General features: G+C 51.9%; 1 protein-coding gene across 10 annotated transcripts in view; it reads left to right on the top strand.

Annotated features, from left to right (window-relative positions):
• PALLD (palladin, cytoskeletal associated protein) overlaps window positions 1-13689 on the top strand; it is a 374395-nt gene that overhangs the window by 346426 nt on the left and 14280 nt on the right. For 8 of the 10 annotated variants that reach the window (XM_042243569.2, XM_042243567.2, XM_060409579.1 and 5 more), the window contains 5 exons: window positions 2264-2399; window positions 5346-5444; window positions 6473-6523; window positions 7758-7979; window positions 10816-10965. In XM_042243569.2, coding sequence (XP_042099503.1) covers window positions 2264-2399; window positions 5346-5444; window positions 6473-6523; window positions 7758-7979; window positions 10816-10965 — 658 coding nt within the window. The remainder of the gene's footprint in view (window positions 1-2263; window positions 2400-5345; window positions 5445-6472; window positions 6524-7757; window positions 7980-10815; window positions 10966-13689) is intronic. The other 2 variants (XM_042243570.2, XM_042243568.2) reach the window with 1 other exon arrangement.

The raw sequence follows: 13689 nt of genomic DNA, 5'->3' as shown, positions 1-13689 counted from the left end.
TCTCCCCCAAACTCTCCTCTCATCCAGGCTGCCGTGCAACACTGAGCAGAGTCCCCTGTGCTGTCCAGCAGGTGCTTGTTGGTTATCTGTCTTACATGGCATCCATTTTGCATGGCCTGTGTCTATCCCAGTCCTTGTTTTGTGACTTGTGCAATTCTCCTGCACAGCCACGAGAGGCAGCAGCGAGTTCTCTTGACCAAGACGCAGAGCAGGCCATGGGGATGCAGGCGCTAACACTGTTCAAAGCCAGACAGGCAGAAAGGTCACACCGGTGCCCCTGGGAACCAGAGGGCATAGACCACAGATTCCTGGGGGCAGTTCTGGATGCCACGCTTGGGATGCCATTCATGTTGACATTGATTACTCTCGCAGTCTTCCCTCTGAAAAATGGGCGCTCATTCCTGCTGAGCCCTGGCGGGGGTCACCCCTCCAGGAGTGACATCAGCCCTCATTTAGGTGTGAGCAGAATCTCCCCTGCTGCCCGTGTGCTCTGTCAGGCCGTCGTGAACACAGACAGTGGCTGTGACTTCTGAGCGCTGGCACAAGCCCCTCCCAGGTACTGAGGTCTCCACCTGGCAGTTGCCTTTTTGTTTTTTAATTGAAGGATAATTGCTTTACAGAATTTTGTTGTTTTCTCTCAAACCTGAACATGAATAAGCTATAAGTATATATATATCCTCTCCCTTTGAACCTCTCTCCCATCTCCCACCCCATCCTACCCTTCTAGGCTGATACAGAGCCCCTGTTGGAGTTTCCTGAGCCGTACAGCAAATCAGATATCTCTATTTTCTTAATCATCAGTTGCACTAATGGCCGTTTCGTTGTTTGCGTTTAGCATCGTCTTGTTCTCATCTGTAAAAGAGTAGCTTCTAAACAGTCTGTGAAGGTGTGGTTTTGCGTCTTATGTCTGGGCAACGGAGGGCCAGGCAGAGGGCAGGAGCGGCAACGGACCACAGAGGCAGGGAGGCTGGACAGCCTCCCCACAGCCCGTGGCCTTGATGTGGGTCAGGGTTTAGGGGATTTCTGTGGATCCAGTCCCTCCCCACTTTCCTTCGAGGCTGTGGGGTCACGGCCCTTCCCAAAGCTGGCTACAGACACACTTGTCTAGTCAGCGGAGTGTCTCCATGGAGGCAGTTCCGACCCCGAGCACGCGAGCACTGTTCACTGGGCCCGGTGGTCGTGCTTTCGCTGGCGCACGCGGGGCAGGACCGTGTGCACGGCAGGTCAGCACCCCAGGCAGGCGGGGCTGTCACTGGCTCCCGGGCGCGGTGAAGAGTGCTGGTTTGGGTAACAGTTTACTTTGAAGAGCTGTCTTAATTTTTAATTGTACAAACCGTTGTGAAGGGAAAGCATGTCTGTCAGCAGACACATTTTTATTCCTGGGGAGTGGCTTCCTGCTCCTTGGAAGTCAGCGGGTGCCACGCTGGGGGCAGATGCTGCATCCTGCTTTCTCTCTGACCTCAGAGCCTCAGCCTTACTCTGTGCTCAGGTTTTAACATAATTTCTTAGTGTTTGCTGAATCACGTTAGTAATTAGTCCAAACGAGATGCTGTCAGAAAGAGATTCCCTGTTAAACGGAGAGGGTGCCCGCCGACCCCCCGGGCTGGCTCTTGCTGCCCGTCCGCGATGCAGTCCTCCCAGTCCAGCTCCACCCGGACCCTCCCCTCCTGTCGCCTGGCAGCACCACCTCCCCACTGCCACTGTAGGAGCTGATTTTCGCAAGAATAGTGGCTCGAGGCTGCTGCAGAGTCTGCTCTGGTGCGCGGAATGGAGCAAGGCCCCAACCAGTGGGTCGGCAGGGGTGCTGGCCGGCTCCCGGCGCTCCACACAGTATCCTGGGGTCCTCTTCCGTTCATCCCCGCTCCGTCCCCTCCCGGCCCGCACCCGTTCCTGCTTCCTCTTCATTCCTGTCCCACCTAGAATTCCGGCCGCAAGGTGTGTTCTATGATTTAGATTTATTCTCCAGCTTCAGCATCAGTCCTTTCAATGAACAGTCAAGATTGATGCCCAAAGGCACAACCCGACGTGGCAGAAACCCAGGTCTGCATACAGACGGTGCCACATGTTGCTTGCTGCTGCCTCTTCTACCTCGGTGCTCATCTCACCCCGTGACACGCCAGTGTGTGCCAGCGGTTGTGTCTGTGACACCGGTCCACACCCAGCAGGAGGGGCGTGGGCCCAGGGTGGACAGCCCCAAGCGCTGGGCTTGGTGTGCCTGACGGACCAAACCCTGACCCTGCCTCCACTGTGTGCTCTCCCGCAGGGGGCTTCCCAAGAAGGCTGGCAGACCCGCCAGGATGGCCTCCGACGAGGAGATCCAGGGCTCCAAGGACGCGGTCATCCAGGACCTGGAACGCAAGCTGCGCTTCAAGGAGGACCTGCTGAACAACGGGCAGCCGGTAGGGGGCGGTAGAGGGTGGGGACAGGATGAGCAGGGGCAGGCGGTAGGGGCAGTCCCTGGAGCCAGCGAGTTCCGTCCTCAGCAGCCTCAGGGCTGGAGCCTCACCCTCACACCTGGCCTTCAGCTGAGCACTGTCTTCACAGCTGGTGTAGCGCCCCCCGCAAGCCCCCATGCGCCTCTCCAGGTTGACGTTTGCTTGTGGAGGGGAGAGCATGGGGGGCGGCTTTGCGGTCTCCTTCCATGAACCATTCCTGGGGGCTGAGGGGAATACAGTAGCTTGGAGGTAGAGGGGGCAGGAATGCTGAGGCCACAGCTCACCGAGGCCCTCCAACACTACAGAGAAAAGGGACAGTCTACAGTCACACCGCCCCGATCACACCCGAGCTTGTCCTGCTTGGAAGCTAAGCAGGGTCAGGCCTGGCGAGTCCTTGGGTGGGAGGCAGAGAGAGGGAACCAGTCCCGCAGGAGGGTAGGGCTGGGGGCTGTGCCCAAGGTCTGTCTGCCCAGAGGCGGTGGACGGGAACTCAGTTCTGGGCTCTGTGCCCTGCCCTGCCTTGCTTCTGCAGAGAAGGCCGCGCACCTTAAGAGACCATGCTGATCTGGTCTAGACCGTCCGGTGCGGGTTCCGTTACCACGCTTGTGCTGTGTGTCTGTCAGGGCGGCTCAGCTCCGTTCTGGAAGGGAGTGCTCGCTGTTCTGAGACGGCAGGTTGTAGACAGGCGAGGAGGCAGTCCACACAGGCGCCGCCTCCACAGTGCTTCCTTGTCGGGTGTTGGCTTGTTTGTTTTCTGGGCTCACTGCCCCCATCACATCCGAGTTCCTAAAGGGCACAGGCAAACGAGTCTAGGAAATGAGATTTCTTTGGGGGGGGGTGGCCAGTGACCTGTGTGCTTTACCAGGGGCATTGGCCTGGCTCTTCGGCAGAAGCAGAGAGGGGCCTCTTGTGTAAAGTGTCCCTGAGCACCTTCTCCAGAGGGGCAAGCCTGCGTGCTGACTCTGTTTTCTAGGAGCTGCGGTTAGCCCGCCCTGATAGATGAAGGCGTGAGCACAGACTGCTTCGGTTGGGAGGCTGGGGCCCAGAGGAGGGGGCTGGGTACTGATCTGGGGCTGAGGAAGACTGACATGCTAAAGAGACCCCACGTTACTCACCTCACTGAGATTTTCACACGGGGGAAGTACCTTCTCCCTGAAACAGTGGTCGCATGTGCAGATGAACACATTCTGGAAGTTTTCCCTGGCTCTGTCAACCAGAGCCTTTGAAAGATCAAAACAAAGACTTACGGGATCTTCCTCAAGCCCAGTAAAGGCTTTTTTCAAGGTTTTTTTTGTTTGTTTGTTTAAATATTCCTTATGAACTAATAACTCTTGGTTCAAAAGATTTCTATAAGCTATTATTATTACACTACATGTATTTATATTTGTTATATATATGTCATATCTCTCTTGCATAGAAGTATATATTATTTGGATTTGTTCAGCAGTGAACGACATTTCCAGTATTTTCCGTACATTTCCACATTTGAGAATTTTAAAAGGACAAGTAAGGTTTCTGTTCTTAGAAAACGTGGCCGTCAAACAGCTTTTTCCTGACGCGGCACGTGACTCCGTCCGCATTTCTGGCGTCTTCGTATATGACTTTTTATATTCACACGGCGCAGCAAGTGGTTCCGAAGCTCAGCAGTGAGTGAGTCTGGCTGCTGGTGGTGGCAAGTGCGTCTGACGAGGGCCTGAGTATCGCGAGATGCTTCCCCTCCAGAGGAACGGGGTGGCACCAGGCCGCCCTCCCCAAATATTAGAAAGGCTTTTTACGAGAGCAGGTGTTTAAAAAGGTTTTTAAAACTGTGTCTGAAAACTGAACCCATTATTTTTTAACGCATGTGAGAAAATTAAACAGCAGCATGCGGACAAACCGCTCCATGCCACAGATGCCTGTCTCCACCTCTCCTCATCCTCAGCCCCTTTTTCCCAAAACAAGGCCATTGGAACTTCAGGTCTGTTTGCCATTTGGCATGTGTCCTGCTTCTCTTCCTGGTTTCCGCTGGGACTAAGACCAGCAATTACTGGAAAGCAGCGGTTTACCCAGCATATTTTCCTGATTAGAGAGTTTCTAGGAGAGTCTGTGTCTAGATTCAGAAGTTTGGAAGTTCATCTGAAAAAACTTGCACATTTTTTAAATTTTATTTTGCGTTACTAGTTATTCTCTATTTTGAATCAAAAGCTTGTTTTTAAAATGCCCCAGTGAATGGGCTGATGACCGTTTTGGAGCCAGCACTCAAGGGCACCCATCAGACCAAACGCAAGTGGGCCGTTTGGTTTGTGTTCAGCCCAAAGCCCTGGTCGCTGAAAGCAGGAGGCTCACCACCTTCGCTGGGAGCAGTCTCCCCTGAGGCTCGAGGCCGTGGGTGTCAGGTCAGCAGGCCGCTTCCAGCCCCTCTGCTAGGTCAGCGTGTGCAGCCAGCCACCACGACGTCCTGTGTTTGCCTGCGCTCACCCCCGTGCCTGGCCCCGGAGAAGAGCTCTCGAAGCAGCACTGCCCACCAGCCTCGGACTCCCTCCCCAGGCTCGGAGCTGTTCTGAAGCCTGTGGTAGCTATGACCGTACACGTCCTGTAGAAAACATCTTGCTATGTAAAGGTCTTTGTCTTCATATGTATCATTAGGCATAAATACGTGACACACGCTTTTAGGGGACTTCTGCCCTGTTGCTTGCCGTGCTCACCGTCAGTCTGCTCTCGGGATGGGTCACCCTGACTCTCAGCACCGGGTCAGGACTGGAGGGCCAGCGGGAGCAGGTGAACACAGGGAGCAGAGGGCCCCTGTCTGCACAGGCGTCCGGAGCTGGAGAGGAGCGGTCACAGAGAACAGACCCGTCTGTTCTTCGCATTCGTGTTCTCAAGGCGCTGCAGCAGTGAGATTTTTCTGACTCGTGTGGCTTCTTTGCTTAGAGGTTGACCTATGAAGAAAGGATGGCTCGGCGGCTGCTGGGTGCCGACAGTGCGACTGTCTTCAACGTCCAGGAGCCAGAAGAGGAGGCGGCCAACCAGGTATGCGATCCTCCCGGCTTCCCGGAAGAGCAGAGTGTTCTCCGCCCGCCACCCCCAGCCTCCCTAGGGACCCGGTCCTGGGGCCAGCTCTGCGCAGAACCAAGGGTGGGTCGCAGGCTGCCTCTGACCAGCGGCTAGTGAGCATGCCCTGTGTTGAGGGGGTGATGGAGTTACTTCCATCGATGACACCTGTCCTTTTTGTCTTATCTATTAGTTTCTCTTCTTTCAAGTATCTTTCTGATTTCCCTGTCCTGTGCTGTAATGCAAAACAGGTTTGTGTGGAGGAACATACATTCGCTGAAATTGTGTGAAATGACTCATGACTATTTTCAGTTACGTTCTTAACATCTCATCCAGGTGAAGTATCTATGTACAGAAAAGAATGTTTTTCTCCACAAATATAGTTAAAAATCGGTAATGAACAGGGAATCTGCTTTGTCCCCTGCAAACACCAGCAGAGAAGGCAATGGCACCCCACTCCAGTATTCTTGCCTGGAAACTCCCATGGACAGAGGAGCTGGTGGGCTGCAGTCCATGGGGTCGCTAAGAGTCGGGCACGACTGAGCGACTTCACTTTCGCTTTTCACTTTCATGCACTGGAGAAGGAAATGGCAACCCACTCCAGTGTTATTGCCTGGAGAATCTCAGGGGCTGGGGAGCCTGGTGGGCTGCCGTCTATGGGGTCGCACAGAGTCGGACACGACTGAAGCGACTTAGCAGCCGCAGCAGCAGCAACACCAGAATCCTTCATGGATTTGCTGTGAGCTGTTTATCATCTCCACTGGTTCTGTTTGGAGTCTCCCTATATACTGAATAGTTTTAAGATAAAAGAAAGCTTTAGAACACAAGTTTAAAGGATCAAGTAAACTCTTTCTCCTGTCTATTCAGAAATGGATCAGCCTTCAAAATCTGAAAGTTTTTCTGTGCTAAATATTGCTCCCACCAGAGTTTGCCTTAAAGCGAGAAATCTGGTTGGATTCTTGCCGCTTCTCTTCCTGGGCTTCACTACTCCTTCTCTGCTGTTTCAGGACCCCTGGCCATCTCGTGCTTCTGTGGAGAGCCCTCTGGACGGTCAGAAGGTCACCTTCACCTCTCTTCCTCTCCCAGTCCTTCTGTGTCCGCTACCTCTGCTCTCCCTCATGTGCTTGTGTGTCTGCACCTCCTGCCACACGTTAGTGACCGATACACCCACTGTGTGTTTTCATTCAGCATCAGAGGCACAGCTACTGCAGTGTGATCTGTCACGTCGTTTATTTACAGACTTGAATTTTATTCTGTCCTTGATGGCTACTCTGAATTTTAAATTGTGAGAAGTTTCTCATTTGTTACAAGTTTTCTAGGAGAAAAAAGAGCCAATTCTTAAACTGATTAATTTGATAATGATTAGACAAAGCAACTTGTGTATCTCCTGCAGTTTCATTCATTCTGCTGAATTTCTTCCTTCAAGCCAGCAGACTTTTTTGGGTTTGGGGGCGTGCCATGTGGGGTGGGACACTTAGCTCAAACCCTGCCCCCTCCACTGATAGTGCCAAGTCTTATCCACTGGGCACCAGGGAAACCCCACACCAGACGGTTTTTTAAAGATTGAGTAACTTTAAGAGAAAGCCTTATTTGAAACAACCTTTCATTTAATATTAAATAGAGAGTGTCTCATAATGGGCTGCCTTTTCTGTACTTCATGAGCAAGCGGTCTCTTGGAACCCCTTCATTACCAGAGGATGCTGGCAGGCACTTGATGCCTATTTTTTTAACCACATATTTGACTGGACTGTCAGACCTCTTTTTCTTTTAAAGAGGGTGGGGAATGGTTGCCCAGAGCTGAGGAGCTGAGGGAAAGTCGGAAGCTGGGTGGGGAGGATTGTCAGGAGAAGGGAATAAGGTACCATTTCTCCAGCACCACTGGAGAAAAGGCCGAGTGAGCCGCAGCTGCCCATCTGGGAGGTGCCCACCCTCAGGAAGGGATGGGTCAGCGTGGCGTCAGTGCTTAACTTTTATGAGCAGTTTCGGAGTCACTGTTGCCTTTTTTTTTCCTTCTCCCTATTCTGAGAGAGAAGAGAAAGAAACTCATTGTCCTAGGTGTGTGGCTGTGGTGTTTTTCGGTTGACAGGACTTGAGGATGGTTTGAAATAGCACATGTCCTTCCAGGCATTCTTTGTTTCATGTGGGAGTGACTGGGGTGCAGACTTGTTGTTGAGCTCTGTAGTAAACACATCGCTGTCCTCCGGGAGCCTGACTGCAGAGGGGCTGAGTCTGATGGGGCGGTGTGTAGCACGAGGGGCCCAGTCGGTGATGCAGTCCCTCCGTCTGACTCAGGAGTACAAGGTCTCCAGCTGTGAGCAGAGGCTCATCAGCGAAATCGAGTACCGGCTGGAGCGGTCCCCCGTGGAGGAGTCAGGGGACGAGGCACCCTGCGGGGACACGTCTGTGGAGAGCGGAGTGGCCCCCTTCTTTGAGGTGAAGCTGAAGCATTACAAGATCTTTGAGGGTATGCCTGCGACGTTCACGTGCAGAGTGGCCGGCGACCCAAAGCCCAAGGTGAGTGGCAACACAGCCTCTTCAGAGCTGCGTGCCCTGAGCATGGGTCTGGCTTCCAGCCTGCAGGGTGTGTGGTAGGAGAAGTGCCAGAATTGAACTGAATGTGCCAGTCCCTCAGTCGTGTCCTATTTGCGACCCCATGGACTGTAGCGCGCCAGGCTCCTCTGTCCATGGGATTCTCCAGGCAGGAATACTGGAGTGGGTCACCACGCCCTCCTCCAGGGGATCTTCCCCACCCAGGGACTGAACCCACATCTCCTGCATTGCAGGCAGATTCTTTACCATCTGAGCCACCAGGGCAGCCCCTAGACTAGGACAGGGTTGAACAGAGTAGGGTAGGATGGAATGGGATCTAAGGGGACAGGACAGACAGACTAGGAGAGTGACTGGCAAGGAGCGCCTCACACCCTCCCTCTCCCTCCCATGGAGTCACCGCTGCGACACCCCAGGTGCAGGTGTCAGGCTCAGCTCCAGCAGGTCGGTGAGCTTTCCCAAGGCCAGAGGGCTGTGGCGGCCAGGCCTGAACTTGAACCCCGCCTGTGCTCTGTGCTGGACAGAGGAGCGAAGCTGCCACTACTGAAGGGAATCATATGTTTAATCCACAAAGCCCAGGCCTCCTGTGGATACAGAGGCGGAGGGGGCGGGAGTACCACAGCTGGGGCTGGCCCGGCCAGAGCCCTGTCCTACAGGCACAGGGGGACGCCGGGTGGCGGGTGGCCCTCTCTTTAGACAGTCACTAGGATCACCGCTCACGGCCCCACGGAGCAGCACACAGGACTGCACTTTTCCCTGGGACTGGAGAGAAGACAGTGAGAGAGGCCCAGTGAGAAGCGGAAGCTCCGCCTTGACACTCTCGCAGGATATTCTGCCCTCGACAGGCTTGTTCCCTTGAAACATGAAAAGACGGAAGCGAAGGTCTAGTTCACACTGTTTTCCTCTCAGAGCAGTCTTGGTAGAATGTTGGCACTGTCTCTTAATTTGGGCTTCCCTGGTGGCTCAGATGGTGAAGAATCCACCTGCAATGCGGGAGATCTGGGTTCAGTCCCTGGGTCGGGAAGCTCCCCTGGAGGAGGGCATGGCAGCCCACTCCAGTACTTTTGCCTGGAGAATCCCCATGGACAGAGGAGCCTGGCAGACTGCAGTCCACGGAGTCGAGAATAGTCAGACACGACTGAGCAGCTCAGCACAATACATGTCTTAATTCTCATTTGAAAGTTGTCTACTAAGTATAATACAGGTGAAAAATAGGATTAAAGGGAAAAAAGAATTCTAAAGAACTGGCATAGCAGCAAGAATGTGAAAGGGAGAAATTACATGCTGATCAGAGCTTCTCTGTTCCAGGAAGTAAGCCAGCCAGTAAGAGCGTGGTAATTATGAAGTGTCAGCCATTATGCAACTTAGCTTTTAGAACTGAAAGTTGCTAGTCTGTTTCCATGATGAACTTTTAGGCTCTGGAGACTGGCAATACTGGTAACATAGTTTCCATAGAAACTAGGGAGGGAAGAGCCTCAGCTCAGACCCTCATTGTTGGTGCATTTGCTTCATGATGTCTGTCTCTAGCCTTTTCCTGCCTTAGGCATGGAAGGTTTAAGAACCGTTTTTCAGATTCAGAGGCTTTGACGGGAGTAGCAGTGAAAGGCCAGCTGTGGTCTCAACTTGCCAAGTGATGTACAGGCAGGAGGAAGTTCATTTTACAGCAGGCTCTGAAGTAGGTTTCCTCTGCCGGGAATCAGTTAGGAGTGCCCTGGGCTGCAGGGCGCAGAGGTGACCGCATCCTGCTTGAAAAGCGAGGATGCCGTTTCCTCCGGCCGACACAGTGTACTGGCTGTGTTGGGGCTGCGGCTCTGTGACCGTCACTGCGGCCTCTCTTCTGCTCTGAAGTTCATGACCAGCTCAGATATAACCACCAAACCATGACAAGCTGATTGCCTGGGATCTTGCCTAAAGGTGAGAGAGGGGAGGACGGACCTGGAGAAGAGATGGTTTGGCCATCTAGAACATTTCTATCTAATCAAGATGTACTTCCATTGTATTTTTCACAATTTTCTGTCACTCCAAGTATTATTTGAAAATTAGTATATGTTTAAATACTGCTGTGTTTAACATCGTGGGGAGAGCTGGTGAACTGTAACCTTCAACCCTGTGCCCCCAGCCTGCGCCCCCCCACCCTGCCCTCTCACCCTGTTCTGTTTGTCTGACACAGATGAATTGACTGGACTTTAGGGTCAGGTTTTTTTCATGTTGAGATAATGCTTTTACCTTTACAAGTAATACATGTTCACTTAGGACACTTGAAAACAGAAGCAAAAAGGAAACTGTGATGCCAGCTGAGAAGTCATCGCTGCCTTCCATGTAAATAATGGATGAATATAAATGCCGCTTATGTATGTCTTATATATATATAATTTTATTAATAATTTAATATATTATTACTATATCTTATTTTAATATTATTTTAATTTATTATTTAAAATATACGTTTTTCTTACTTTGTTATTTGGCGGCACCATGTCTTAACTGCAGCATGCAGGGTCTGTGATCTTAGCTGGGGCAAGTGGAATCTAGTTCCCTGACCAAGGATTGAACCTGGGCCTCCTGCAGTAGGAGCAAGGAGTCTTAGCCACTGGACCACCAGGGAAATCCCTATACTTCTTCTAGAAAGAAAGAGAACGTGTAATTTCTGAAGCTAGACTAGAACTAGCCTGTTTGCTGTCTCACCTTGTCCCTCGGACGTCAAGGTCCTGCCCAGGTGCCCTGTTCTGTCACAGGAGCTCAGAGCAGCCCCCCACCCACCCTACACACACAGGCCTCACCTTCTCTGTGCCTCCTCCCACAGATTTACTGGTTTAAGGATGGAAAGCAGATCTCCCCCAAGAACGATCACTACAGCATCCGCAGCGACCCCAGCGGGACCTGCTCCCTGCACACCGCAGCCTCCACGCTGGAGGACGACGGCAATTACACAGTCATGGCCGCAAACCCTCAGGTGGGAAGCGTGGGTGGCCTTGCTCTGCTCTGCGCCAGCGCGGTCCCCAGGCGGAGAAGCGGCCTGCCTGATGGGGCGCTGGTCCCCCATGTCCTCTGTCCAGCTTGGTTTCCCAGCAGAGATTTCCTTTCCTGAGTGTTTGTTCTCCATTAGACGTTTGTGTGTGTGATGCACAGATGTGCACCATCTATTCCCACAATGTCGAGAGACTGCTGTGCACACCTCTCCTCGGGGCTGGGGCTGCCATTCTCGGGAGGACGAAGTCCCGAGACAGAAGATGAGCCAGTAAATAGACGCACAATCCATGTGATTCCATGTAGAATAACATTCCCAGGAGAGGGGAGTGAGGGGTATGTGTAAGATATGGTAGGAAGACTCAAAAATTAAATATTTAGAAGAAATACACACGTACTTAATTCAGTGGAATTTAAATAACCTATAAGTATAGACAAATGATAATTTTGATAGAATATAAATAGAGCACTCAGGATTTTGGGTTTTCTCTTGTATTGGCCTTTAGATTTAGGGTCAAAAAATTAATTGACTACTTAGAATTTAGTAGGCAGCTACTGGCTACCAGGTTCCAATTCAAGCCTGCAAATTCTTTTTTATAGAATATCGTGTATATTTTAGGAACTGTGCTGGATCCACAGACATGTGTAAGAAGTGGTTTTGTGCCTTAAACACTTGACAGGGTACTTTACAAAGTCTACAGAAAGCACATAGTCAGCCATGTCCGACTCTTTGCGACCCCGTGGACTATACAGTCCATGGAATTCTGCAGGCCAAAATACTGGAGTGGGTAGCCTTTCCCTTCTCCAGGGGATCTTGCCAACCCAGGGATCGAGCCAGGGTCTACCTGCATTGCAGGCAGATTCTTTACCAACTGAGCTATCAAGGAAGCCTGTAAATAACACACTCTTTTAAAAAAGAAAGCTGACAGTTTTATTATGTAACTGGTGGAGGTAGCTCACAAGTCATCCTTTTTAAAAAATCTCTGACCTGTTTGTATCATTCTGTATTTCATTATTTCTTTTGAAAGAGACACCAAGTGTTAGTAGACGATACAGGTGCTCTTAGCAGCGCTTGCACACTTCTGCAAGTGCGTACAGTGTGGCCAACAACGCTGTCCTGTCCTGAGGTTACATTGTCACTTAAAAACACCTTACTGCAGCGGTGTTAAAATTAGACTGAACTGAGGTCCCACAGATCTCACTGCAACCAGAGTGTGATCTGGGACAGCTGACTCCTTACTGACCAGGAACAGTTTCCAAGTTCATGCACCTTCTTGAGGCTCTGATAGTTCAATCAGTGAATACATGGCCTCTGAAAAACAGTCCCAGTCATGACCTTTACTAAACAGTTACGTTTGCATGCTTGTTGGTGTTCATGTCGGTGTATTTGAGGGAATGAAAGTGGCACTTTTTTTAAATTGTAGTTTTAGTTTGCTTCCTGGACCCGACTCCCGTCTTCTGTTTTCTTCCCCTTAAAAGAGCAGTGGAGAACTCCACAAACCCCAGGGTTGTCCTTCCTGCTGGGCTCTTTCTTCCTCTTGTGCCCTGAGAAGGCTGGAGCAGGAGATGGAGCCAGAGTTCACCGTGCTCCTTCCGCAGTCACGCTGCTGGGGGTCTGCTGTTCGTGGCCAGGCGTTTTGCCCGCTGCCTGTTTTGGACTATTCTTGGAGTGAGCACTTTTAAAGAACAGAATAACGCAAATGTCAAACTGCAGTTTGGACTCTGCGTGTGGTCTCCTTCAGGTGATGTCACACCTTGAGGGGGAGTTCCCAGCCAGCGTGGCTGAATCAGGACTGCACAGCTGGGGGCTAGGGTGGGGGTTTAGCTAAAGATCCACCCCCCACCACCACAGCCTGGCTGGTGGGAGCCACACCAGGGCCAGGAGGAGGCCCCCACCCTCAACCTGGGGCCCTGAGCTCTGCTGCCTCAGCGAAGAGCCAGCCACACCTTGTAGATCACCTCGTCTGATTCTTCATGCTTTACCTCTTGGAGACAAAGAGATGGGCAGTGACCATTTACGTCAGGGCACCAGAAGCCCGCTTGTCCTTTTTGGTCTGTTTATTGGCTGTGCTGGGTCTGTTTGAGGCATGCAGGGTGGTCGAGCTTTAGATGCAGTGTGCAGAATCTTAGTTGTGGCATGTGGGGTCTGGTTCCCTGATCAGGGGTGGAACCCGGGCCCCTGCATTGGGAGCGCAGAGTCTCAGCCCCTGGCCACAGCAAAGTCCCGAGCCCAGCTTTTCTGACTGTCTCTGTCCTGCCTGTGGACTGAGCAGACAGCAGGGCGACCTCTCCAGGCCCCAGAGGCTCCCCTGCCAAAGCAGGTCCTCATGCCGGAATCCTGCTGTCTCTTGAGGTCTGATCCACCAGGATTCTCATTAACGAGGTGTGTTCATATCACTAAATTCTCCTTTCCTACCTGAATGACCAAGAGGCGGGCATCGGAGGGGAGACTCCTAAGCAGAGTCTGGGGAGATCCTGAGAGTGGATGTGGGCCTCAGGCTGACATTGCTGTGCATTTGGGTTTTGTGGCACTTGACAGTCACTGTTGTGAGCTTCTGAGCACGTCTCCTGGTAGGTGGGTGTTAGTTCAGGGGTGAAATGCCTTCTCGTCCCTGGTCTTCAGTGGCAGGTCCATGAACACATGCCACATGTGGGTTTTGTGAGTCATCCAAGATTGTGCATCCAGTTTTGTGAGAAATTGGAATGAACT

Source organism: Ovis aries, chromosome 2 (assembly GCF_016772045.2).
Source record: "Ovis aries strain OAR_USU_Benz2616 breed Rambouillet chromosome 2, ARS-UI_Ramb_v3.0, whole genome shotgun sequence".
Taxonomy (NCBI): domain Eukaryota; kingdom Metazoa; phylum Chordata; class Mammalia; order Artiodactyla; family Bovidae; genus Ovis; species Ovis aries.
This window is presented reverse-complemented; position numbering and strand designations above follow the sequence as displayed.